This window comes from Pantherophis guttatus, chromosome 3 (genome assembly GCF_059756535.1).
Source record: "Pantherophis guttatus breed Tessera chromosome 3, ASM5975653v1, whole genome shotgun sequence".
In the NCBI taxonomy this organism is placed as follows: Eukaryota; Metazoa; Chordata; class Lepidosauria; order Squamata; family Colubridae; genus Pantherophis; species Pantherophis guttatus.
The window spans coordinates 198,949,343-198,977,319 of record NC_142065.1 but is presented as its reverse complement, the minus strand read 5'-3'; the positions used below and the strand labels follow the sequence as shown (position 1 = coordinate 198,977,319).

Here is a 27,977-nt window from a genome sequence, read left to right as displayed (position 1 = left end):
ACCTGAAAAGCCTCCGGGACCCGCCTGGCCGCCCTGGAGCCGCCAGCTGAGGAAGAGCAGATACCGGTCCATGACTGACGCCGTTAAACCTCCCGCGCCTCCCCTGCGAGACTTTCCGCCTCGGCTGACCCGCCCCTTCCGCTTCTCAGGAAGGTGCCGCTCTGACCTCTCGTCTCTATGGTCCGGGCGGCCCACCGCTTCCGCTCGCGCTGTGGAAGCCATGGCGAGCTTCACCAAGTCTGCGCAGGTAGGGGTGACTTTGTGTCCGTCCGGCCGTCCGCCTGCCTCGGGATCCGGGAGGGGTGTCTTTCTCGGGCAGGGCCGGCTCCTGAGGAAGCCGCCTATGGAAGAAGGATTGGAAAGGCGTGATATCTCTCCCCTTAAGAGTCCTGGAGACGTTGGGTCTGTCGCTTTAAGGGTCTAGTCAAGAGTAACGGCTGGATGGATGGTTTCTAGACACGTGAAGAGTCCGGAGGATCTTTCTAGGTGGGATTCAAGCCATGTTTTCGCAGCCTTAGCCGCTTTTAAGTGGAGTGGACTCCAACTCCCAGAATTCCCCCATTTAACATGGCTGACTAGGGAATTCTGGGAGTTGAGGTCCGCCAGGCTTAAAGTAGCCAAGGTTGGAGACCCCTGGCTTAAAGCAATGAAACCCCGCAGATGGACTCTGACTTCGTAGCTGGAATAGATTGGCTCACGACTTTGGAAGCAACAAATAGATGATGGTGTTGATGATGATGATATAATTAATATTTAATAATAATAATAATAATAATAATAATAATAATAATAATAATAATAATAATAATAATAATATAATTAATAATATATTGTAAGCCGCCCTGAGTCTCTGGAGAAGGGCGGCATATAAATCAAATTAAAAAATATATATATTATAATAATATCATTACAATGATAAACGCTTGGGAAGTGTTCGACTAGTGATTTGGGATACAAAATCCAGCATGGTCATCTCGTTTGCTGTGTATACTGTCATCATCATCATCATCATCCGTACAATTTATTGACATCGCGGTAGCAGGAGATGCCAGAATCAAAGAAAAAGAACTGGAAAAAATCATGAAATATCACGACTGGCCATAGAAACTACACGGCTACAGATGAAACATGTAACAGTGATACCCATTGTCATCGGGGCACTCGGTACCATGTCCAAGAATTTTATAACACATCAGCAAATTGCAGCTTCCTGCAATAACACCAGCAGAACTGCAAAAAACTCCGCTACTTGGAACATCATACATCTTAAGAAGGTACTTGGTTGATACCTAGGATGCTGGCAGCAACCCGTATCAACCATTAGCACCAGTCAATGGTATTTGTGATGCATTTTTGAATGTTCAGTTGACTGAGTTTCATATTTAAATAATAATAATAATAATAATAATAATAATAATAATAATAATAATAATAATAATAATAATAATAATGAGGAGGAGGAGGAGGAGGAGGAGGAGGAGGAGGAGGAGGAGGAGGAGGAGGAGGAGGAGGAGGAGAAGAAGACGAAGACGAAGACGAAGACGAAGACCAACCAGTGGCTGAGCATACATATATATACTGAATCTAGGAAATGTGAGTAGTGTGAATGTTTTGTTAGTCCTTTAGGAGTTGCCAGAGCATTGTTGTTCTTGGTGTACAGTCCAGAGTCATTTGGAGACAGACAGCATGTAAATTTAATTTTTTATTATAAACTTTTATTCATTAATTTCATTAATGATTCATTAATATTAATATTCATTTATTCGTTTTATTATTGTTATTATCTTTTTCATTAAACATGAAACTCAGTCAACTCATCATTTAAAAATGTGTCACAAATACCATTGACTGGTGCTAATGGTTGATACGGGTTGCTGCCAGTGTCTTAGGTATCCCCCAAGTATCTTCTTAAAATATACAATGTTCCGAGTAGTGCAGTTTTTTGCAGTTCCGCTGGTGCTATAGCAGGAAGCTACAATTTCTTGATGTATTTTGTAAAATTCTTGGATGTGGTACCAAGTGGTACCAAAGTGCCCTGATGACAATTTTTGCAACCAAGGTTGTATGTTGCCATTTGCCATTTATTTATACATCTATTATTTCTTTAAGCAATGGGCTACATTTGCTCGAACCTGGTACCTTTTAGATGGATGGATGCAACCACCAGGAAAACTTGCAGCCATTGCAAGTGTCCGACTGGAGGGAAAGCATAAACCAATATACCACGCACTGAGTAAGTTTTGTTCTGGATTGAAACAAATGTACTACATCAGCACCAATTTATTTTCCTGTTCTAAATTGGGGAGGGAGAGTGAATAAGCAAAACTGGAACTACATCTACTAAGTATCTTAGAGATCTTCAGTAATTCATTTTTTACTAAGTTTGTTTTACACCATGGTTTAACTCAGGGGTCTCCAACCTTGGCAACTTTAAGCCTGGCGGACTTCAGCTCCCAGAATTTTTTGGGAGTTGCCAAGGTTGGAGATCCCTGGTTTAACTCTTAACAACAAAATGAGTAGGTGGTTTGTTGAATATGGGGCTATGATTACAAATAATGGAATCTAAAAGGATTTTTGAAGCCAACATTATTTTGTGTTTATTTTAAAATTAATAATTTGAAGATTTAATATTCTTTTGAGATTTCAGCCAGAATCACCCAGAACATCTGGAGTAAAATAATATATGCACGATGCCGTTAAGTAGGCTCTAGATTTAATTGGATTTTGGCATCAACGAACGATCTATTTTTTTAATTAAATTTATTTGCTGCATGGTTCAAAGTGACTTTGAGCGGCTTACAAAATGATAAAATATGTAAATATAGAAAAAAAGTTATAACTGTAAAACCTAGTTTTTCAGTTCCCTAGTCACTGAAAGTTTTTGAGATGTTTCCAAGGACATCTAGCAAGCTTTCTTAGTAGTATTTCACTATTGTTTGTATGGGTCGTTATACTATATTGAATTTCTAGATTATTTTTAATGAAAAGCCTACTAAACATTGGCATACATAGATATTAAGTAGAGGGCAAAACATGATTTGTGGGTAATAATTTGTGTTAGTAAACTGAAACCCTTTTTTATCTTCAGATATTTTTAGATCAAAGTTCAACCCCATATATGTGTCTCAAAAATTGAGTTGTTTCTGACAATACATTGCACATCCCACGGCAATGGCTTTATTAGCTAGCCATTTGATTTACTTTCAAATGAATTAATGGACTCCATTAAAAGGAATGTGTCAATGTTTTGGATTTATATCATTCTGTGCTTGAGGCACTTAATATCGGGCTGCCACAAAGAAGAGGAAGCATCTGAGGGCAGGACAAGAAGCAATGGATGGAAACTAATCAAGGCGAGAAGCAACTTAAAACTAAGGAGGAATTTCCTGACAGTTAGAACAATTAACCAGTGGAACAACTTGCCTCCAGAGGTTGTAAATGCTCCAACACTGGAAGTTTTTAAGACGATGTTAGATAACCATTTGTCTGAAGTGGTGTAGGCTTTCCTGCCTAAGCAAGGGGTTGGACTAGAAGACTTCCAAGGTCCCTTCCAACTCTGTTATTCTATTCTAATATTGTCATTATATACAATCAGATCTTTTGATTAGAGATAAATTTATTAACGGACAAATATTTTTTTTTAAAAAAAAAACAGGTGACCTTGGGGATCATGTTGTCATCATTAATACAAGGCATGTTGCTTTTTCTGGCAACAAATGGGAGCAGAAAGTGTACTCATCACATAGCGGGTAAGTTTTCCATAATCTTAAGTCTACAAAATGAATGTTTCCAAAACAACATTATTGTAAGTTACCTTTGACATTGCTTTTATGATTCCAAGTACATGAGTTTCTACTTTTAACAGCCTCTCATTCAGCGATCATTTGTATTTTCACTGAACAAGTTGTAGTTATGACTGGTCCTCATACTTATGTCCACTGCAGAATCCCTGTGGCCATGTGATTGTGATCTGGGCGCCCAGCACCCAAATTGCAATTACAATATTTGCAGTGTCCCGTGGTCATGTGACCACAGTTTGCAACCTTTCCCGCTGGCTTCTGAAAGCAAAGTCAGCGGGAAAGTCAGTAGCAAGTCACAAGTTATGGTTATGTGAGGTCCTTGCTTAACAACAGGAACTGGGATTATTGGAACTGCCATAGGTAAGCAGGACATTTACATGGCTTTTTGACTATATCACTAATGACAGTGTTTCTGGTCGTAGTAAGCACTGTTAAGCAATGAATTCAGTGCTAGATTGTGAACTTAATAGTTATCGATAAAGGAGGATATTTGTAGCTCAGGGTTGAAATGAGGCATCCTTGGTGCTCTCGGAATTTGCTTGTTTTCTTGCAGACGTTTCATTACCCACCTAGGTAACAACATCAGTGCTAGTAAGGAGTGCTGTTTGCTGTCAGTTTATATCCCAGTGACTTGCCTGCATGTGTGGGTGGCAACGGTCTTAGAGATTCTTTGGTTGAGCTGTTTGCTGCTCTTTGGAAGGTTCTTGATTGGGGTATTGTTTACTTGATTATTGGTCTGAAGTTGACTTTGGAGGTACTCTATGCCAGTGATGGCTAATCTTTTTGCCATCGCGTGTCAAAAGTGGGGGGAGTGCAGGGGAGGTCACACACATGCCCACACTCTTAATTCTATGCACCCGGCTCCCCCATGCATGCACGCATGACCCCCCGCACTCCCCCCGCTTTTGGCACACAATGGCACTGTGGGCCCGGTAGGCCCATTTTTCACTCTCCCCAGGCTCCAGAGCCTTTCTAGGAGCCTGGGGAGGGTGAAAACGGCCTTCCCCCACACCCCTGGAGGCCCTCCAGAGGCCGGAAACAGCATGTTTCCTGACTTCCGGTGGGCCCAGAAGGCTCGAAAATCAGCTGGCCAGAGCTGAGCTCGCGTGCCCACCAATGTGGCTCTGCATGCCACCTGTGGCACGCGTGCCATAGGTTCGCCATCACGGCTCTATGCTGATCTGGGTGCTGATTCCTGGTGGAGGGGAACTGGAGGTTTTTTTTTTTTTTTTTTGGTCCTCTTTTGGGCTGGTTGTGTAAATCTCAAGGCAGTCTGCCAGCACTAAATAAATACATAAGATAGTAGTACTGGCTAAGGAAGGGGAATAGAGGCAGAAAGAGATTTAAATGTTTAACCAAATCTGGAAGGATGTGCTCAAGGAAGAAAGGCTGAGGAGGGTATTGTTTTCCAAGCTCTTTTTATTGGGCACATTCACTTTTGCCTGTTTCTAAATGAACTTTGGCTGTCATTTTTGTATCGTAGATACCCCGGTGGCTTCCTGCAACTTACAGCTGCTGAGCTACATAAAAAAGATCCAACAGCAGTAAGTGCTTGCCTTTTCTCCATCTGCGCCTTTAAATCATTTGCTGACTTTCTCTGCATAGGTTTCTGTCAGGAGGAGGTTCTGCAAACACTCCACCTGTCTTATAGTTCCATTTCTAACCTCATATATTTGTCTTCTGCCTTAAATGACTCTCTACTTATTCCTTCCTGCCATTGATCTAACCACTAGGCCCGTGATGGTGAACCTATGGCATGCGTGCCACCTGTGGCACGTGGAGCCATATCTGTGGGCATGTGAGCATTGCCCTAGCTCAGCTCCAGCTCACATGTGCACGCCGGCCATCTGATTTTCAGGCCTTCCGGGCCCACTGGAAGTTGGGAAACGGGCTGTTTCTGGCCTCCGGAGGGCCTCTGGGGGTGGAGAAGGCCGTTTTCGCCCTCCCCGGGCTCCAGAAAAGCCTCTGGAGCCTGGGGAGGGCAAAAAACGGGCCTACCATGCCATCACGTGCCAAAAGCGTGGGGAGGTTGCACATGGGAGGCAGGGCACATTGAATTATAGGTGTGGGCACGTGCGCACACGAACCTCCGTGCTCCCCCCGCTTTTGGCACGCAACGGCAAAAAGGTTAGCCATCACTAGGCCGTACCTCTGTGGATGCATAGTACTCGTGCTGAATATTTGAATGGCCATGTTGCTTAATAGTTTAGTTAAATAATACAGGATTGCAAAAGATAGATAGCGTGATGCTGGGATATCTATTCATGGTAATATCTGGAACATTAAGTTCCGTTTCTCCCTGGTTAACTTCTTTCTCTAATTTTATTTTCCCTTCCCAAGGTCTGGCTATGTATCATGTTTGAGGTTAATTTCATTTGTAACTTTTTTTTATATAGTGGTTGTTTGTTTCTCCAGGCAACTTTCTGCCTGATCTCCCTGCAAGCCCTTCTCTCTCACTCTTTGGATTTGTGATCTCTGTGCATTCCTTCGTTTTGCTTGATATTCCTCAACAGCTCCTTCTTTGCCATTTTGTAAAATAGTTTTGGCATGATCGTGGCAAAATAGTTTTCTATTTTGCCACGATCATCTTTTTTTTTAATCTCAGCCATCTTGGCTTTGGCCAAAAAGTTTGTTCTGATGCTTTCTGATGTTCTTCTACTCTGTAGAAGATGTGATGTGATGACGCATAGTTGGCTTTGATGTTTGACCGTAGTACTGGTCCTTGTTGAGTGCACTTGGGAAAGCGCAGCAGAGTCACGAAAAGAATTGCTTACATATTCGGCATTTATGGCAGGAGCAAAAAACATAGGCATAAAATGATGACGTGACTATCTGATGTGAGTTTCACTGGCTAATATTTTATAGCATATTTCTGCCCAGAGTCGTTGGATACAAGACAGGCAAGCAAATAAATTTTCTAAATAAATAAATATTTACATTGTGGCCTATTTGAAATGACTTAGTTAATGTAGATAATGAGCTTTATCATGATTGTATCTTTTGATTGTATTCCTTTTTACCTAATGGGCATTTCATGTTGTTTCTTTGACGTGTGTTTAGAAATTATTTATCCTACTATTTGTTCAGACTGAATTTCTCCTACAGCCCTGATACGTTCGGGTTGCCACCCACTAGCCAGGTCTGATCATCCTGAGTTTTAAAGATCATCAAAGCCAATCAGATACTACCAACTATCAGGGCCTGGACCAGAGCATATTGATCTAAATAAGCTAGCTTTAATGCTAGTACACATGCTTCCTATGCTATAATACAGATCTGATTATTTTGCTAGTTAATTTACAATTAAACAGGTTATGACTGGCATTGTAGGTGAAATTCAAAAAAGGTTATTTGATTTCTATTAACTTTAGAAGATGTATTAGAAGGAAGTATTTCTTTTCTAGCCAGCTACTTTCTTGATATGTTGGTTTTACTATCTAGATAAGTGGTTGGGTTGCCACTATCATGCGGTTTGTTGAACATTTCATAATGATGACTTGTAGAAATAAGCTATAACTACTTTTTTGGTTAGTGCAGTCCCATAATTAATTTTCAGTTTTACAGGTAGTCCTCACTTAGTGACCACGGCTGGGACTGTCAATTCCTTTGCTAAGTGACATGGTCACTAAGCGAAACATCGCTTGGCCTCAACAGACCTGTCACTTCCCATTCAGCCGTTAAATGAGTCGCTGTGGGTCATTAAGCAAGGCATCCCATGACCGCAACTTGCAACTGTATAGCCAGCTTATGCATTGATTCTGCTTGTCAGAAGCCAACAGTGACACGCACAAATCACACAATATGGTGACTATGCTATATGCCTGCCAGTTGCAAGACGCTCAAAAGTCGATCATATGACCACAGGAATGCTGTGATGGTCATAAATGCAAAGACTTGTCGTAAAGTTATCTTTTCAACACTGTCGTAACTTCGAACAGTCACTAACTGGCCAGTCGTTAAGCAAGGTCTATCTGTAGTCTCCTGAATGTTACAGTGGTTGAACACCAGAGGGCAGCATAAACCAGTCAGATTTTAGTTTTGGGGACGTTGGTTTAATTGGCAAGCTCCTGTAAACCACATTTTATTGCGAACAAAGTAGTATGAGAAACATTGTAGGCAGTGAATTCAGAGCGGGCACTTCCAGATTAATTGAATAAGATTAAAGTATTTTTATCTGGAAGCTTATGATGGAGGAGTATTTCACTCGTTTCAAATGTACAGTTCTTCATGCCAGTAGCTGAATTAGATAGAGTGTAGTGTTTGCTCTATTTGTAATTTTGTAAAATGGTTCTTCAAACAAGAAAATATGCATACACCTAAGAGTGAGGATTGCCAAACAAAATCTTAATATTACAGTGGTAGTGGAAAGCGTATAAAGAATCTGCTAGCAAAATACATATATTAGTCAAATTTAACAAAAATGAAGAAAATGTGCAGTAATGTTGACTTTAAAATTTTACTGTTTTATATGCCTAAGCATTATTTGCAATCAAAACAGACTTGTTTAGAGTTTAAATAGATATATGATAGAATGAAAGTATCTATCCAGCCATTGGCTGCCTCCAGGGAATGTGTGGGGCAAGGCATAGGCTGAGGAATGTATACCACCTACCCCTCCCTGCTGCCTAATGGAACCCCTTACAGAATTGGTCATGGGGTTTTATGTACAGGTAGTCCTCAACGTACAATCACAATTGACCCCAAAATTTATGTTGCTAAGTGGGACAGTTCTTATATGAATTTTGCCCCATTCCTTTCTTGCCATAGTTGTTAAGTGAATCACTGCAATTTTAAGTTAGTAACATGGTTGTTAAGTGAATCTGGTTTCCCCATTGACTTGGCTTATCAGAAAGTCGCAAATGACCCCGGGATACTGCAACCGTCATAAATATGAATCAGGTGCCCAGTATCTTGATTTTGATCACATGATCGCAAAGGTGGTGGAACAGTCATAAATCACTTTTTTTCAGTGTTGTGTTGTAACTTCAAATGGTCACTAAATGAACTGTTGTAAGTCAAGGACTACTTGTATTTAAAGCTCACCTTTATTAGTTTTATCAATAACTCAAGGTGTCAAACATACTTAATACTTGGTAGTATTGATTAGGAGGCTTATAATTCTGGCAGGGTGGATAAAAATCAATGATTTTTTAAAAAAATCAAAAAAATCAGATTTTTTGATTTAAATCGGATTTTTTTGATTTAAATCGGATTCTTTTGATTTTTATTGAATTTATTTTAATAAAAAACTTTTGGGTAAAAATCTATCGTAAGATAATTTTCTTATTTAAGATACATAAATAATTTAGTTTATTCAGCAAGAAATGGAGCTTAGTTATGTAGCAGGAGGCTGTATATTCTGCAACACTGGGACTATCGATGATTCAACAGAGGGTCAAAGGAGTAGCAGAGATGACAGTTGCTCTTTAAAAATTATGATTTAAATCGAGTTGATTTAAATCAAGCCTTTTTACTAGTGATTTAAATCATGATTTAAATTGTGATTTAAATCAACTCGATTTAAATCAAATCCACCCTGACTTCTGGGAGGTGGGGGATTCCACACCCATCTTGAGGTTGGAATGTCTGGAGTTCAGGTGTTTATAGCAACCAGGGCAGGGCCTGTCCAGCGTGTTGAAAGGGTCAACATGTTTTGTAATGCTGGTCACACACTTGAGATAAGAGAGAAGATATCTCAGTTTCTTTGAAGCAGATAAAGCAGAGGTCCCCAACCTCCGGTCTGTGGCATGCCAGCAACCACTCCGTGCAAACATGCAAAGCCCCATCTGCGGGATGCAGGCAGCACATGAAACCACGCCCCCTCCTGGCCACAGAAAAATATTTTTCCACGGAACCGGTCCCCGGTGCCCAAAAGATTGGGGGACACTGAGCAAAAAAGCATCTGGTCCAAACAGAGCTGTCCAAAGATGCCTGAATTGGTTACCATGTTTCCCGAAAACAAGACCCTGTCTTATATTTTTTTTGAACCCCGAAATAAGGGCTTGGACTTATTTTCGGGGAGGTCTTATTATTTTGGGGCATGTGGAGCAAGATGGGGCTCCTCTTGCCGTTTTACCTGATTTTCAGCTCTGCATTTAAATATTTTCAGGGGGAGGCTTATTTTAGTGCATGCGCTCAAAAGCCCGATTGGGCTTATTCTCAGGAGATGTCTTATTTTCGGGAAAACGGTATATTTCCACTGTTGTGAATTGGGCAAGTAAACTTTTATCTTAAGTCGAGGTAAATCCTTAAAATAATAATTACAAAGTAGTTTATTTTAAATTGTTCCAACGATTTTTATTGCCACATTGGTTAAATGAACCAGTTGCAGCTGTTAAATTTGTAACCGTTGTTAAGTGAATTTGACTTTTCCATGGACTTTAATTGTCAGAAGGTCACAAAAGGGAGATAACATGATCCCAGGACACTGCAACTGTCATAAATATGAGTCAGTTGTCAAGCATCTGAATGTAAATCACATGACCATAGGGATGCTGAAATGGTCATAAGTGTGAAAAATGGTCATAACTCACTTTTTTCAGTGCCATTGTAAGTTCAAACGGTCACTGAGTGAACTGTTGCAAGTCGAGGACTATCTGTACTTACTATTCCTACTTTTCTTGCCACACATCAAAGTGTTAGCCAAACAATGGAAAGTTAGTGTGTTTGAACACTTTATGTTCTTGGTCTTGGAATTTGAAGCTGTTAATTAAGTTTTTTTTAAAAATCCTTTACTTTGAATTGGTATATAGACATCACAAAATTCTTTTACTTAGGCTGTAATTTAAGGAACAACTTTTAAATTCATAATCCTTAGAAGATTATGTGTAAATATCTTAAATCTGTGAATGCTGAGTTAATAACGTCATTAACCTTATTTTCTCTAGTTATGTGGCCCTTTCATATGAAGGAATTCATAAAGATGTTGGAATTAAGTTACTTGCCAGTTAGGAATGTACAGGATGAAAGGAAAGCTGCTGATACATATTGGGTTTTCTGCCGCCTTTGGGAAGGGATTAATGTCAATGGAAAATCAACAGGAACAGGGTATTTTATTGTTGTCTCGCTATTTATCTGCTGTTTTGGAGGCCAAGGAGATTAAGACTAGGACAGGGGTCAGTAACCTGCGGCTCTGGAGCCGCATGTGGCTCTTTCACCCCTCTGCTGCAGCTCCCTGTCACTCAAAAAATCATCACAACCACCAATGTGCGACACCCGTCGGCACACGATTTATTGAGCTTTTCAACTCCCGGTAGGCCAACCATGGATAAATCCAAGAAAAGAAAAGTTTCAGAAGAAAACAGAATGTTTAATTCAACTACATATGCTAGTTTTGTGGCCGCTCAAGAAATAGTCAGGCACAGGAAGGGTTTTGTGGCTCCCGGTGTTTTCTGTGGGAAACGGGTCCAAATGGCTTTTTGAGTGTTTGAGGTTGCAGACCCGTGGAATAGGATATCAGGCACTTTGGATCCGGGTGGATTTGATTTAAATCGAGTTGATTTAAATCACAATTTAAATCATGATTTAAATCACTAGTAAAAAGGCTTGATTTAAATCAACTCGATTTAAATCATAATTTTTAAAGAGCAACTGTCATCTCTGCTACTCCTTTGACCCGCTGTTGACTCACCGATAGTCCCAGTGTTGCAGAATATACCGCCTCATGCTACATAACTAAACTCCATTTCATGCTGAATAAACTAAATTATTTATGTATCCTAAATAGAAAACTATCTTACGATAGATTTTTACCCCAAAAGTTTTTTATTAAAATAAATTCGATAAAAATCAAAAAAATCCGATTTAAATAAAAAAAATCTGATTTTTTAAAATTTTTTTTAAAAAATCATTGATTTTTATCCACCCTGCTTTGGATTCAGTTCCAAAAGAGGTGCTTCTGACCTTATGAATATCATGAACATGACATCTGCTTGTACCTCTTTAAAACCACTGTATCTTTTTCCTGAAATTGTGTGGCTATGTTCCTCAGCTTCACTACTATTTATTTATTAAATTCCTATGCTGCCCATCTCACTGATACAACAACTCTAGGAGGCTTAGAATATCACAAAAAGTTTAAAAAGTGCTAAAAATTTCAAAACCAAGATGCCATCCCAGGAAAAGATGGTGATACTTTAAAGAAGGGCAAACATGTGCTAAATTGGTTCCCTTCCCCACCCACCCCATGCATTCTAAAACATTTTTTTTAATCCAAAATAAACTACTGCATTTATATAAGTCATCTCCCCTCAGTTTCTTTGTTTTCAGTTTCCCCTTATTTGTAAGGAGGAATGTGTGCATGTCATTAATCTGAAACTAATTTTAATTTACTATATGATACCCCAATGGCAGCTGGGTATCCCAATTTTCTTTGGGCTGATAAAAAAAAATCACTGAGAATGTTATTTAATATCGTGGTACGTGGAAATGACATTGAGGCATATTTGTTTGTTTCGGCATCACAAATGTTGGGCCTTATAACTTATGAAATTAGGTCACAAACTTACTATGAAAAGATTTGGTGATGATTCAGTATGAAGCCTTATATTTATAACTTAATATCTATCAGGCACAAAGAATCAGGAAGATATATTTACTCCTAGTTAACATTTATTGCTCAAGCCTATACAGAAGAATTTAGTCAACTAATAGAATTCATGGGGAGCTAGATCTGGAGCCCTTGTGGACATGTAACGATTCTAGGCTGAGTCGTCTCTTGACTCCACCCCCAGGCTCTGCCTCTTCTTGTAAAATATCTGCTCTGACCCAGCCTTAGCAGAAACAAGAAACAGACTCCTTGTCACACAAAAAACCCTCTTTATTTACCTCTTGTGAATTAATTGCATTCACCTACTGAAAAGTCGAGGCAATAATCCTTCAAGGCGTTAACTGCAGTACAGACCTTATCAGTTCCATGCGATAATTGCAATGCCGTGAGCTCCCAGACGAAAGGCTGTAAATTAAGTCTTTGTGGCACGAAACACCATGAGCAAAATCTTCAGAAATACGAACTGTTGTCTCCTACGACAACCACTCCCCTTTCTTCTATTTATTCCCCAGTCAGGGAGGGGCCATTCAGCATCCACGTGTGCTTTGCTTCCTGAGTTGACTCCTTGTCCTCCGTTGCTCACCTCTTCTAACTGCTCTGCGCATAGGTGTATCTGGAACAGGCCCCAGCTGTTCTTCCTCCTCACACATATCAGCCTCCAAAGGCAGCTGCCTCTCCAGTGGCTGGGAAATGTCAGACGGCTTTGACTCTATCTCTGCGTCCGACACAGAGCATCCATCAGAGCCTTCCCCAGACTCCAACACTGGCCCAAGTTCCTCCCCAACCTCCTCATCATCCAAGTCTGCCGCCAGCTCTGCTGGCAGCTGGCAGGCCACAACAATATCTCTTTTATCCCCAGGTTTTTTATCCCCAGTGTGAATGACAGAGTAATCAAGTGCACATGAAAATGTACTTGTGAGATAGGAATTGTTTCATCATTATTTGATAGCCAAAATTCAGGTGTTGGTGGTAGTGATTATTATTATATTTCTTTAGGGCTTCCAAGCATTCAGCCTTATTGATGCCTATTGTCTACGTGTAATCCTTAGAACACCCACTGAGTTAGTGTAATCTGGTTCTAATATAGTTGGGAGAAAGTGACTGAGAGGCAGAGAAAGTGTGTTTTGAAGATCATCTAGTGAAATCATAGTACTTTACAGTTGGAATTTGAATTTGAGATTTTCAGATGCTTAGCTGCTTTGGTACATTGGCTCTCAGTTGCAAGATTTTTTTTACCGCTATAGTTTTCATTGTTTTTTTAAAGAAGTGTTATCTCAGATCATGATATTCTTGGCAGTGATTCTTGATCTTACAACCATATATTTATTGAGTGACTATCTAGACCACGGGTGTCAAACTCGCCATGTCATGTTGCCGTCACGTGATGTTTCGTGATTTTTTTCCCCTTCGCGGAGCTGGGGTGGGCGCGGCCTGCGCAGGACGCATCTGGCCCGCATGCCACCAGTTTGACACCCCTGATCTAGACTTATTTGTGTTTTGAAATAAGTAGGATTTTCATGTAATTGGATCCCATTTTTCCATTAGTTTTTAACTCCTTATAGTTTAATAATAATGCATCTTCAGATCCGTCCAGATTATTGTGAAAAATAGGACAAGTTGGTTCTTCCATATTCTTGCCGTTCGAAGTATGATGAATGTTACATGGATGTATTCATATATTAGCATTGTAAGACTTGATTTAAATATAATCAGTGTTTTTTTTTTTCACCTACAAGATTAACAGTTCTACAACTTCCTTTTTATCAAGCTTGTCCAAACTGCGTATTTTAATATACTGTACTTTTGGCTGTTCAACGTCTACATTATTTCACGTTTTCCAAGAGAGCTGGCAGCCCAAGTAGTTCTCATGCTCTCCAGGGCTTTTGGATCTGACCCATCCCCTCCCCAGAACAGCCTCTGCTTTCAACAATTTGGAAAGCTTCATCCCCAGGATATTCCTCAAATGCAAATCTTATGTACAAGCCAAGATAAAGGCACATAAAAAAGGAGAAACAGATTTCTTTGCAGCACGAACTACCACAGAACTCCTTTTCTGAAGTCAGGAATCTCTGTTTTGAGACAGGACTCCAGCGGACTCGTATCATTTTCAATACAGTAGAATCTCTGGTCACGAACGCTTCTGACCAGGGTGGATAAAAATCAATGATTTTTTTAAAAAAATCAAAAAAATCAGATTTTTTTGATTTAAATCCGATTTTTTTGATTTAAATCCGATTTTTTTGATTTTTATCAAATTTATTTTAATAAAATGCTTTGGGAGTAAAAATCTATCTAAAGATAGTTTTCTATTTAAGATACATTAATAATTTAGTTTAATCAGCATGAAATGGACCTTAATTATGTAGCATGAGGCTGTATATTCTGCAATATTGGGACTGTTGGTGAGTCAACAGAGGGTCAGAGGAGGAGCCGCTGCCAGAAAAGAGATGTCAGCTGCTCTTTAAAAATTATGATTTAAATCGAGTTGATTTAAATCAAGCCTTTTTACTAGTAATTTAAATCATGATTTAAATTGTGATTTAAATCAACTTGATTTAAATCAAATCCACCCTGCTTCTGACCACGACCAAATCGGGTTCCAACCAAAAAATTCACAAAATTTTTGAATCTGGTCACATACTCAGGTGGCGATCAAACACGGCCGCAGCCAATTTCTCCTTCTGCACCATTTTTTTTGTAAGCACCAAATTTCCTGTTTGCTTACAAACAACAGCAACCCACATTAACCATGGCCCTCTAATCAGTGGTGAAATCCAAAATTTTTTACTACCGGTTCTGTGGGTGTGGTGTGGTAGGCGTGGCTTGGTGGGCATGGCAGGGGAAGGACACTGCAAAATCTCCATTCCTACCCCACTCCAGGGGAAGGATACTACAAAATCCCCATTCCCTCCCCACTCCTGGGGGAAGGATATTGCAAAATCTCCATTCCCACCCCACTCGGGCCAGCCAGAGGTGGCATTTGCCATTTCTCCAAACTACTCAAAATTTAGTGAAGAGTGTTCTGCCCTAGCTCCGGATTTCCGAGGATATTGACACACACCAATGGTCCTTATCAAATTTATTAAGTAGCAAGAATAAACAAGACCGGCAAAGGTTGGCAACCAGCCCAGAAAACAAGATATGATAAACCAAAATACTCTGATAATGATACTTGTTGTTTTTAGCAAGAAACTTACTAACGGCGTGTGACTTAAATAGGCTAAGGGAGTGGCCAATTATCCTCAAGCCTTACTCTCGAGGAGACCTCCTCCTCCTGAGTACCACTCCTGCCTTTTGGCAGCCCTGCGTGCTCGAGCATTGAGGAGAGGCTCCTCCACTTCTCTCTCTCCACTTGAAGGAGCCTCTGGAGGTTCTGAAGGCCCTGGCTGAGTCTCTGCCTCTGGCACCACATCCTCTTCAGCCTCCTCGCTGTCCGATGCGAGCGCCGGCTGCCCAGACTGTTGGCATAACACCACACCGGCCTCCTCGTCGGGATCAGCCACGATCCGTGCAGGCCGCTGGTGGGCCACAACAAAGAGTGGTAATGTTGGTGAGAAGAAGGTTTTGAAGAAAATTGAAATCGAAAACAATATTTATATACAGTTCATAGGGGTCTGGAACAGATTTATCGTATTTACATACAATCCAGTGGGGGAATTAGGTTCAGGTCACGACCAAAATGGGTTGCAACCAAAGTTATGGAACAAATTATGGTCATGACCAGAGGTTCTACTGTATGTAGAAGTTGGTGAAATTGAGGTCTGTATCAGACAAGCTATCTTAACTGTACTAATAAAGGAGACTATTTGTAGCTCAGGATTGACATGAGGGGCCCTTGGTGCTCTCTGAGCTTGCTTGCTTTCTTGCAAACGTTTCATTACCCAAACTAGGTAACTTCATCAGTGCTAGTGATGATGATGTTACCTAGTTTGAATAATGAAACTGTCAGCGTCTCAGCACTGACATATATAAGGAGAGGAGAAGCTTGAACTTTTGCCTACTTAATTCCTTTGAAGATTCTGTCTCCTCGGAGATGGGAGGAGGGGGACATTCCTGTGATCTGACGGAGATGGGCTGAGGAGAGTGGCTTGGAAGATAGCCAATGAGACGCAGAGAATTGGGGATTGGAAAGGGAGGGATTGAGGGGCAAAGGTCAGTACTGACAGCGAAAGAGCCAGGGACAGATCACTATGCTCAATAAAGAGAAAATTTCCTTAAAGATCTGCAGTTTGGAAATTCCTTTATTTTGAGATAGCATCGAAACCTGACAGAAACATCTTGAGTAAGGAAACAAGCAAGCTCAGGGAGCACCAAGGGCCCCACATACCTTAACTGTGGCATCCGAATCAGTAAACTACCGTATTTTTCGGAGTATAAGATGCACCGGAGTATAAATCACAGCTTAGTTTTTGGGGAGGAAATTAGGAGGGGAAAAAATCTGCCTACCAGGTATTCATCTGGCTAACGTCCTTAGTCTGGTCAGCTTCAGCACATTAGTTTGCTGGGTTTTTTATCCCCTGCTTGGGGATAAAAAAACAGCTTCTAAGGCACAGCTGAGAGGAAGCAGCAATGAGAAAAGCAGGCAAAGCACGGGAGGGTGGGGATCACTTCACACGGCTAGCGTCTAGTTAGGGCTAAAAAAAAGCTTCTAAAGAACAGCTTATCTTTGGAGAGAGAAGCAATGAGAAAAGCAGGCAAAGCACGGAGATCGCTTCACTCAGCTAGCACCTCATTAGGACTGAAAAAAAGCTTCAAAAAAGCTACATTCGGAGAATAAGACACACCCAAATTTTCAGCCTCTTTTAGGGGTGGAAAAAGGTGCATCTTATACCCCAAAAAATACGGTACTACTCTCCTTTGTAAAGATTGCATCTACCATGCTGGTCTTGGGTTTGCTTTTTTTTTTTCCTGGCTGCAATAAGAGAAAATATTTCTTTTGCCGGCCTTAATTATGGCTATGCCTATTTATTTAGAAAACATATATGGCCACCCATTTATACATGATAATCGTAGGCAGTTCACAACAACGTTCTGTAAAAACAATTATAAACCCACGAAACACATCATAATTTCCACACATTGGGACCTTATGCCACCCGCTCTACTTTTGCCAGCTTCGCTTCCATCCTAGGGTAAACAGATCTTCCCAGACTTCCTGTGGCTAATAAGGAGAAGTTCAAACATAACTGTTGCCCTCATTCGTTATTTTTCTTATTTTATGTAGGTTTCCAAATATTGCTCCAAGCAACAAACCATAATATGTTTACACAAAGAAAATTGCAGTGCGTTGCAAAAGCTTGCCCTGCCTACATAAAAGCCATAAAAAGAGTGATTTAAATATAAAAATCTAACTTTTTCACTTCTTAACCAGATGAAGGAAAACTATTTCATAAGGATCAATATACTTTATTCATTCCTGAAGAAGGGATTCTTTATTATGTATTGAGCAAGTCTTAAACATCTGATGAATCCATAAATGTTCAGCCCTCAGTTCAGACTTTTACAACGTCAGAAAAGCTTAACAGAACTTTTAAATAGAATAGAATATCTGTAACTTGGGGCTGAACAAGTCCCAAGGGGGCTCCCCAAGGGGGAGTCCTTGGTGCTGTCTGAGCTTGGTTTGCTTGTAGACATTTCATCACCCATTTAGGTAACATCATCAGTACAGGTAGTCCTCAACTTACAACAGTTCATTTAACGGCACTGGAAACGTACGACCATCGTGATAGTTATAGTTACGACCTTTGCAGCATCCCCATAATCATGTGATCAAAATTCACATGCTTAGCAGCTGGTTCATATTTATGACCGTTGCTGTGTCCCAAGGTCACGTGATCCCCTTTTGTGAGTTTCTGACAAGCAAAGTCAATGGGGAAACCTGATTCACTTAACCACAGTGTTACTAACTTATCAACTGGAGAGATTCACTTAACAGCTGTGGCAAGAAAAGTCGTAAAATGGGGCAAAACTCATTTAACAAATGTCTCACTTAACAGAAATGTTGTGCTCCGTTGTGGTCATAAGTCAAGGACTACCAGTAATGAAGTATCTGCAAGCAAACAAACAAGCTCAGACAGCACCAAGGACTCCACAGAACTTTTAAAGCAATTCACTCAAAAGTCTGTGGCATTGTAAATAAAAGAACAACTTTAGGGAGTGCCGGACTGGCCAAGGCTTGAAATCTGTTGCTTCTAGAAGACTTTACACATTTTTGTTTGCACAAAGCATCAGTGGTAAAGACTGGAAAATAATTGAAAATCAATTACTTGGTTTGAAGATAATTGAAACTGTGGGATGTTCCTTTCTTGCCCGCTTTCACCTCACTGCTTTTTGCTCGTGGCTTTTGGTTTGCTCTGATGTGCTTCACGCTGCTTGCTATTCTTATAATTTTTCTGTTAGCTTTGTGGTTTGGAGTTGGGTTCTAAGGTTTTGCCTGCAGATAATTATGGTGATGATGACAGTGAGAACAATGACAAAGGCTTTTAATTTTAAGGTAAAAGTAAAAATTCCCCTGGTACATATGTGCTAGTCGTTCCGGACTCTAGGGGTGGTGCTCATCTCCGTTTCAAAGCCGAAGAGCCAGCGCTATCCAAAGACGTCTCCGTGGTCATGTGGCCAGCATGACTAAATGCCAAAGGCGCACGGAACGCTAATACCTTCACACCAAAGGTGGTCCCTATTTTTCTACTTGCATTTTTTACGTGCTTTCGAACTGCTAGGTTGGCAGAAGCTGGGACAAGTAACGGGAGCTTACCCCGTTACGCGGCACTAGGGATTCGAACCGTTGAACTGCCGACCTTTAGATCAACACGCTCTACGTCTTAGCCACTGAGCCACCACATCCCCTTTTAATTTTAACATCCTCTTTATCTGCTTTGGTTGTTGACTACTTTTGCGCTTTTCTACATGACATCTTCATCCAGTTACCAAAGGTGAAGCACTGAAGCATTTCCATTCATTCCATAAGAGTTTCAATGCATTGTTGTTAATAGAATGGTTGAGGTCTTTCCAAGCCAATGAAACATTGGGAAAGCATTTTGTAAAGGTGTTTGGATGTCTATCCATCAGAATATCTCTGTGGGCTGAACAGAACTTGGTTTAACTAGCAAAACAAAATCAAGTTGAAAACGGGTCTGATCCTGCCAACCCCTGCAGTGGAAGGAAAAAATAATTCCAGATAGCACCTCAATGTAATTTCCCTGGTTTTTTGGACTGTGATGAACTTAATTTCAAATGTTAATGATAAACATATACTCTAAAATGATTGATCTATACATTATATAATTCACCTTCTTCTTCTCCTCCTCCTTCTCCTTGTCCTTCTTCCTCCTTCTCTTTTATGTATTCAGTTCCACTAGAAATGGTATGTGTCCTATTGAGAACCTGAACCTGAAACAACTAAATGACAATTTTAAAAAATGAAGTAGATCTTTCAAAAAATTACCCTCAATTTGAATGTACATTTCCTGATCTTAAGTGCAGAAGAACTGAATTTTCAGTTACTGTTGCCTGTCTTTTCTTATTAGCCCAGTAGTTTCTATTCTAGTTTTCTCCATCCATAGTCTTCCAGATGTGTAGATTTCAATCCTTTAAATTCTTTGCATAGGTCATGATGGCTGGAGAATTCTGAAAATCGAACTCAGTCCTGCTGGAGTTTACCAGTATTGGGGAAAGTTGATTTGTAGACAATACTGAGCTAAAGGCATTCCTTAATCTGATTCAGTAAAAAGCAATTTATGTAAGACAAACTCTTCATGCTTGCACTTGCAAGCAACTTAAGGAGAGCTCTCCTTTTTATTATGCTTGTGTTTATTGCATTTTTGTAAGTAATTTTCTTACTTTGTGTCAAACTGCATTGCATTATACATAAAATCTATATTTATTTTCCAGGTTGTGAAACTGGCTATCTATGGAATGCTCCCAAAGAACCTTCACAGAAGAACTATGATGCAAAGGCTACATCTTTTTCCTGATAATGTATGTCAGTTGCTAATATTCTTCTTATGTATGAATAACAGGTACTTTGCTTTCTTAGTCTTAAAATCGAAAGAAATTAAATTTGAAAGATTCCTACTGATCTGTCCCCGTCCACACACACACACAAACACAGCCAGCTGAGGGTTAAGGAAACACTTTGGAACGCACCCAGGTCTTATCTCCGACTTGGCAGCGATAGACACACCGTCTGCCAAGTGCCTTTATTTTCACAGAAAAACAGACAGATAAAATACTCAGCTTCCAAATGTCCGACAACAATAATTATTTCTCTCCGCAGTTCCGAACGAGGCTTTAGTGACTATCCAAGGTTAGTTTTGTTCGTCACAAGGATCACTGACCCCCTCTATTATATAGTCTCTGGGGTGTGGTCCAGTGACTCAGTTCTAATCCCTAGCACGCCTCCTAAACTACTGCAATCGTTTATCACGCCTTCGGAGGCGTGCGTCCAGGAATGATGTTTCTTCGTCACTCTGATCCGAGCCACCTGTCTCCCTGTTAATCTCCTCTCCCTCGGCCGGCACCTGAGACAATGCCAGAGAGGAGGGGCCTGGAGAGGGAGGCCTGGCTGACTCCTCTTCCTCATGCTCGGAGCTTTCCTCCTCCGATGGGACAGGCTCAGAGGGCGGGGCCACAACACCTACTAGAAAAATACAATTTTGTATAGAAGCTCATGTTGTAAGAATTTTGGAATTACTGTGCTCTTTTTCTTTTGGCCCTGATATAAATTGATACGGATAATCCTGCAAAAGAACTATATGCTTCTCATAACATGAAAATATAGCAACAGCAACATATAGATCGGTCTTACAATTAAATGAAAATTTATTTGACAAATTCTTGGTAGAAAATGTAAGTCTTTAAACTGGTACTTCTGGTCTTTAAACAAGAAAAAAAAGAAGCATCCACACCAATCAATCTTGACTATAAAAATAGCAATAGCACTTATATACTACTTCACAGTGTTTTACAGCCCTTTCTAAGCGGTTTACAGAATCAGCATATTGCCCCCAACAATCTGGGTCCTCATTTTACCGACCTTGGAAGGATGAAAGGCTGAGTCAACCTTGAGCCTGGTGAGATTCGAACTGCCAAACTGCAGGCAGGCAGCAGGCAGCAGAAGTAGCTTGCAGTGCTGCATTCTAACCACCGCACCACCACAGCAATTAAATTAAATTAAATTAAATTAAATTAAATTAAATTAAATTAAATTACATTACATTACATTACATTACATTACATTACATTACATTACATTACATTACTTAAATTAAATTAAATTAAATTAAATTAAATTAAATTAAATTAAATTAAATTAAATTAAATAAATTAAATTATTAAATTAAATTAAAGGATCATTCTGTAATCCTCCTGAAAGGAAAAAGCAGTAATTAGCAGAATTCAGCATGTATTTGTCAATAGGAAATATTTCTAAATCTAAATTTTCTCATATTTTCACCTTATGATATCTTTAATTTAATATATTCAACTTAACACTGCCCATCTCCATTCAGTGCGATCTGGCTGCGGAAAGGATACATACATATTCAGTAGACGTATACTGTAATTTCTCTTTATTCTGCATAGACTGCACTTTGTCGCCGGGCACTGCAGTTTAAGGAGTCAGAATGAAACAGATTAAGAGGAGCAAGTGACTAGAAACAAAGCCTGTAAAGGAAGAATAAAGGAACCAGGAATGTTTAGGTCTCAGAAGACGATGGATATAATATTTTGATAAGAAATAATTGATTGAAATTATAGGAAGACGGGAATTGGATTTTGGAAAAAAAAACATAATAATGAAAAATAATGATCCAGTTTGACCATGGATCTAATTAACAGAAATACTGGGTAGATCCTAGAGAAGGCAAAGCAGCCATTCGTCTGGAACTCTTTAATTTGGATTGCTGCCCTTAGGAAGTTGGACTCAATTGTCCAAGCGGCACCTCCCAACCTCATGATTCTATGAAAAGTTTGCGTTTTGTCTCCTTTTTGGAAATGGTGGTATTTGATTTAGAACAGGGATGTGGCACGCCAAGTTTGACACCCGTGATTTAGAGACACTAAGAGGTACAAAAAAGGAAATATACACTTCTTTTCAGCTATCTCTAAATAGCTGTAATTGAACGGCATCCTCAAAGGTCCAGCCTTCTGAAGAACTGGATGAAGACTGATGGTTATCTGTTCTGACCCAGCTCCCCAAACACAACAAGCCCTCTGTAGTTGAAGCAATGATTCCTTTATTAGGAGCACCAGCAGCCCTGGCAAACAGTTTCTCACCGCAAGCTAACAAGTCCTCCAGCAGGGAGATGAATACTTGTCTGCCACATCTATTCTTCTTCTCCCCCTGCCTTTTATCCCCAGAGCTAGGGTGGGGCTTTGATAGTAGCGGTGGCTCTTCTGTCCCAAGGATCGGCCCACAGATTTCCACTGCTCTCCTCTCCTCTGCCTTCTGTGCATCTGCGCATCAGGCACTGGACCCAGCTCTTCCTCCTCTTCCTCATCAGCCACCTCCAGACCTGGTGGCTGTTGTCTCTCCATCTGAGGGCTGACGGATGGCCCAGGCTCCGCCTCTGTCTCTCTCTCTGCCAGCTCCATTCCCTCTTCCCCCTCGGAGCTCTCAGGTTGCCTTGATGCTGACCCTGTCTCCCATGCCTCCTCCTCCTCCTCTGATTTGGCTGCTGGCGGGGCCAGCGACCGACAGGCCACAACATAACCATTGTGTTTCTCCTTTCTTTAGGTTATTCCTGAAGACATTCGTAAGAATTTGGTAGAGGAGCTTCCACAGCCTCGCAATGTGCCCAAGAAGCTAAATGAATATACACAAGAGGAAATCGATGCTTTCCCAAAGATCTGGACTCCGTAAGTGTCTCATAAAGAAGTATTTGTGATACCTTCTGCAATGGATCCTCTTCCAACAAATGCATTTACCTCAGTGAATGGTTATAAATCGAGGACTTATCTGTATTTATAATCTTACACATCTACATAACCATATGGCTGCTTTAATTTTTCTCCGGTGTGCCAAAATGAAATGTCTGTCTGCCTCCAACACCAAGGGGCCCAGGACAAGCAGTGGTGATATAAAAGAATAAGATAGTTTTGCAGGTATGCTTCCAGTCCCATAAGAAGCACAAGCCAAAAAGCAAAATATTTCAAATAGAGGAGCACAAGGAGATGCCAAGCATGTGGTTTCAATTGATGAAAGAGCACACCTGCAAATGTTATCACTTCATAAAGAGCAGTTTTGGGCCAATGAAATATGGTTAGGTATATTGGAGAAAACTATATTGGTTTTCAATGGGATCAAGCTTAACCATTAGATAATTTGCTTAAAGATGAACAAATGTAAGTATATTAAAGGACTAGTCTAGCTTAATGCAGAGAATGCCTTGGATCGATGTGGTCTGTTCTGGTTTAACAGTTCTTAAATTCAACATCCTTAAATGTTGGTTTGTGACCTGATAAATTTACTAAATTGAGTAAAAGTTTCAGAACAATTATAAATCACACAAGATTCGGTTAAGGTAACCTCACGATAAAGTAAAATTAGTTTATCTGGGCGTCCTTTCTATCTGGACTATGTTGGAAGGCTGATTGGATAACCATTTGTCTGAAGTGGTGTAGGGTTTCCTGCCTGAGCAGGGGGTTGGACTAGAAGACCTCCAAGGTCCCTTGAAACTGTTACTCTATTCTATTCTATATCACATTTGCAAATCTTAAAATACTTTCCTCCCTTGTTGCCTTTGCAGCCTAATAAACTAAGGAAGGTCCCTTATGAGATGTTGGCCACACCAACATACCTTCTACAGGCTAAGCAACCATTCCTATATATAATTAGGAATCAATTGTGCTATTTGTTCCTCTCATTTTAAGGCAGAAACACATAAATCAGGTTTGCCTGATTCGCCAGTTGCGTCCCTTTCTGGATCGGGATTCCTTGCGCACGGTCACTCATGCCCTCGTCACTTCCCGCCTGGACTACTGTAACGCTCTCTACAAGGGGCTCCCCTTGAAGAGCACCCGGAGGCTCCAACTGGTCCAGAACGAGGCCGCGCGGGTGATTATGGGAGCGTCATCGTGCTCCCATGTAACACCTCTCCTGCGTGAGCTGCACTGGCTCCTGGTGGTCCTCCAGGTACAATTCAAGGTGTTGGTGACCACCTTTAGAGCGCTCCATGGCTTAGGGCCTGGATATTTACGAGGCCGCCTTCTGCCATCGAGAGCCTCCCACCGGCCAGTACACTCCCACAGAGAGTGGCTCCTCCAGGTGCCGTTGGCCAAACAATGTCGACTGGCGGCCCCCAGAGGGAGAGCTTTCTCTGTGGGAGCACCTGCCCTCTGGAACGAGCTTCCCCCGGAGCTATGGACAATTCCGGACCTACGTTCTTTCCGTCGGGCCCTCAAAACTTTTTTATTTCATCAAGCTGGGCTGGCCTAATCTCTCCAATTGTGTAGTTTTAATTTTAATTTTTAAATGGGGGATTTTAACTGTCGGGCCAAATTGTTTAATATATTTTTAAATTGTTTTTAAATTTTGTATTTGATGTTTTTTACTTCTGGCTGTTCACCGCCCTGAGTCCTTCGGGAGAAGGGCGGTATATAAATTTAAATATTAAATTAAATTAAATTAAATTAAATTCTAAACTGTAAATCTTTAAAATAAGCTTAACGCACAGTTTAAAAAAGACCAAAAAGTAATTGGCTCAGTATGTAGACAATGGCATGTGTGATAGGCCCACCTACTGCAACCCAAGCAGATCCCACCACCACCAAAGGGTTCTGCCCATTCTTCAATTAGAGTAAATTGGTAGACCATTTTGGTGAAATGAATGCATTTTCCTAAAACATTGACTTGACTTTCTCTATGCATTACTTTAACAAGAATATTAAGGTTAATATAAGGTATGTTTGCCTTGTAAAGTATTGCCTGTATTTGGTAATTATGATTCATCAGGTGAAACACTGCATTCAAGAGTCTATTCAAACAGGTTATTTTTTTAAATTAAGGAAGCCTGAAAGATGAAGTGTCATCATATCACCAAACAGAATACGTGTCATCAGTTAATAATCACTGCATTCCAATCTCCTTAGCTTTTTCATAGTTGATTTTAATTGCTTGGTGGTAACTAAAATAGTGAATAATTAAAACAATGTCCTTGTTCTCAGGTTTCTAAATAAGATATGTTATGATAGTATGAATTGTCAAAAGTTGAGTGGTGCGGTGGCCTAGAGCTGGAGCTCTCACCTCACAATCAGGAGGCTGTGAGTTCGATCCTAGGTAGGGGCAGATATTTCTCTCTTTGGGCACAATGAGAATATATCTACTGAATATGACTCCGCATTGGCGACAAGAAGGGCATCCAGCGAGTAAACACTCAGCTCCATTCGGTTGCCCAGACTCCACCCCGCAAGGAATTATGGGCAGGGGTGGGTTCTACTTACCTTTACTACCTATCCGCAACAGGGCCACATGTGTGCTCTTCTGCGCATGTGCAGAATCATTCTGATGATGTCGGGGTCAGTGGGCGGAGCCTCCCACTGGCTTTACTACCGGTTCTATAGAACTGGTGCGAACCGGGGGCAACCCACCACTGATTATGGGGTCATTAAAAGAAGATGATTATGAATTGTCAAAAGTTGGAAGTAGACTTGATGGAATATATATTCTCTTCTCAGGCTTCTATTGTAATCATAATTAAGGGATACATAGGTGCTAATGAAAGTTGTGTTTCAAGTTAGCCAGATTACCTTCCTCACCAATATTTAAAACTTGCTTGATCCTGGAATAGGAGCACATAATCTATTGATTTGCTCCATCTCATTAGATTTTGGTATGAAAATCTAAATTCCCTATATATCCTTTGGACATCTGTTTGGGATTTTTTTTTTTTTTCCTTTTGCAGTTTAAAAAAAATTGTGCTGTCCAGTTTGTTTGATTTATTCTGTCAACATGGGAAATAACAGACGTATCTCTCATAAAAACATGAATTCTGTCTTCTGCACTATTCTACTCTATTGTATAGACAAAAAAAATAGGAAGTTCATTTTGAACAAAAATGTGTTTCATAGCAACAGCCCATGTCATAAAAACAACATATAGAAAAGAAGTAATTTAGTGGGAAATAGAGGATTACATCAGAAGATTAGAAGAGACATCCATAATTATTACCACGTTCTAGGTAGAATCAAATTATTCCTCGTATAGATTTTTCACTAAGATACCTGCTATTAAAGGAGTCTATATATTTTTTCTACCTTGTAGAACAATAGGCATCGCATATTTTAGATAGCTGTATTTTAGGTAACTGAACAAAGTCTACTTCGAAAAACAGTGCAGGGTATTGGAAACCCAATGACATTCTCATTGTTCCTTTTCCCATTAAGAAAAATTTCATACCCACCATCCAGTGCTAATGAATATTCTGTCACTGAGATGTTAAGAGGAGCTGGATTAGTGACTATGTAAGCTGTGCAGCTTCATTATATCCATAAATATTTTACAAAGTCTCTGAATTCTTTTTCAATGTTCTTTTACATATTGGCTGTACACATAGGTTTATTAATGTTCACCTGTATGTATATCGAGAGCCAGTTTGGCGTAGTGGTTAAAGGCACCAGGAGACTGTGAGTTCTAGCTAGGTGGTGATTTGGGACCAAGATTCTAGGACACTCTCTGTCCTAGAAAGGAGACGATGTCAAATCACTTCTGAAAACCTTGCCAAGAAAACTGCAGGCAGATAGTTCACCAGGACTCAAACAATGGCCTGCATACACATACTGTACACACAAACACAGACATGTATATTAATATCCATCTCACAATATTACTTTATGGAGAATTCTATTGAAAAATATAAGGCAGGTATCTAACAGAATAACAGAGTTGGAAAAGGACCTTGGAGGTCGTCTAGTCCAACCCCATTCTAAGGCAGGAAATCCTACACCACTTCAGACAAATGGTTATCCAACATCTTAAAAACTTCCAGTGTTGGAGCATTCACAACTTCTGGAGGCAAGTTGTTCCACTGATTAATTGTTCTAACTGTCAGGAAATTTCTCCTTAGTTCTAGGTTGCTTCTCTCCTTGATTAGTTTCCACCCATTGCTTCTTGTTCTGCTTCTTTCCCTTAAGATAAATTTCTATTATACTAGGACAAAAGATCCCAATTAATGAGTTTTTATTCTTTTATTTACAGGCCTGATGACTTTCGACCAACGTAATAGGAAGAATGTAAAAGAGTCAAAGAGAAGCTTATTACTTTGTAATGCCAGGAACCTCCCAGAATTTTTACTGGATGGCTGTTTGCATAAGCATTGGATTATCTACTTTAAATTATTTTTTATGTATTACTGATTTTTAAAAAATCTTTAATAAGATGCAAAACCAAGACTAGTTGGTACATTTTTCTTTTTGTTATATCCTCCTTTTTGGTGGGAGAGAGAGAGATCAAAAACAGCTGAAATAAATAAGTAATAAATAACGTTTTTCTGCAAATAATATGTATATTTTAACTCCATATATCTTTCTGTCCTTTGGTTGAACTTTTATGTCATGCTTACTTCATTATATCTAAAATATTTGAGCAAGCTGTTAGGTTTCATGTTCCTGCTGAAGGCTGGAGCTAACCAGTG

At 40.2% G+C, this 27,977-nt stretch overlaps 2 protein-coding genes across 2 annotated transcripts in view; one reads left to right on the top strand and one right to left on the bottom strand.

Moving 5' to 3' along the window:
* MTBP (MDM2 binding protein) overlaps positions 1–142 on the bottom strand; it is a 30,526-nt gene extending 30,384 nt beyond the window's left edge. The window contains exon 1 of the mRNA XM_034422238.3: positions 3–142. Coding sequence (XP_034278129.2) covers positions 3–72 — 70 coding nt within the window. The 5' untranslated portion in view covers positions 73–142. The remainder of the gene's footprint in view (positions 1–2) is intronic.
* Positions 138–27,843, top strand: MRPL13 (mitochondrial ribosomal protein L13). Its single transcript, XM_060681856.2, has 7 exons — positions 138–247; positions 2,110–2,233; positions 3,656–3,749; positions 5,284–5,344; positions 20,239–20,325; positions 23,084–23,205; positions 27,542–27,843. Exons 1-7 carry the CDS (start codon positions 221–223, stop codon positions 27,564–27,566), a joined length of 540 nt encoding a protein of 179 aa, XP_060537839.1. The 5' UTR covers positions 138–220; the 3' UTR covers positions 27,567–27,843.
* The last annotated feature ends 134 nt before the right edge of the window (positions 27,844–27,977 follow it).

Excerpts from the sequence above, each read along its gene's own strand:
- MRPL13 (XM_060681856.2), top strand. The coding sequence starts at position 221 with ATGGCGAGCTTCACCAAGTCTGCGCAG. Across the intron at positions 248-2,109 it reads GCTTCACCAAGTCTGCGCAG|CAATGGGCTACATTTGCTCG; the intron begins GTAGGGGTGACT and ends TATTTCTTTAAG. Across the intron at positions 2,234-3,655 it reads ACCAATATACCACGCACTGA|GTGACCTTGGGGATCATGTT; the intron begins GTAAGTTTTGTT and ends AAAAAAAAACAG.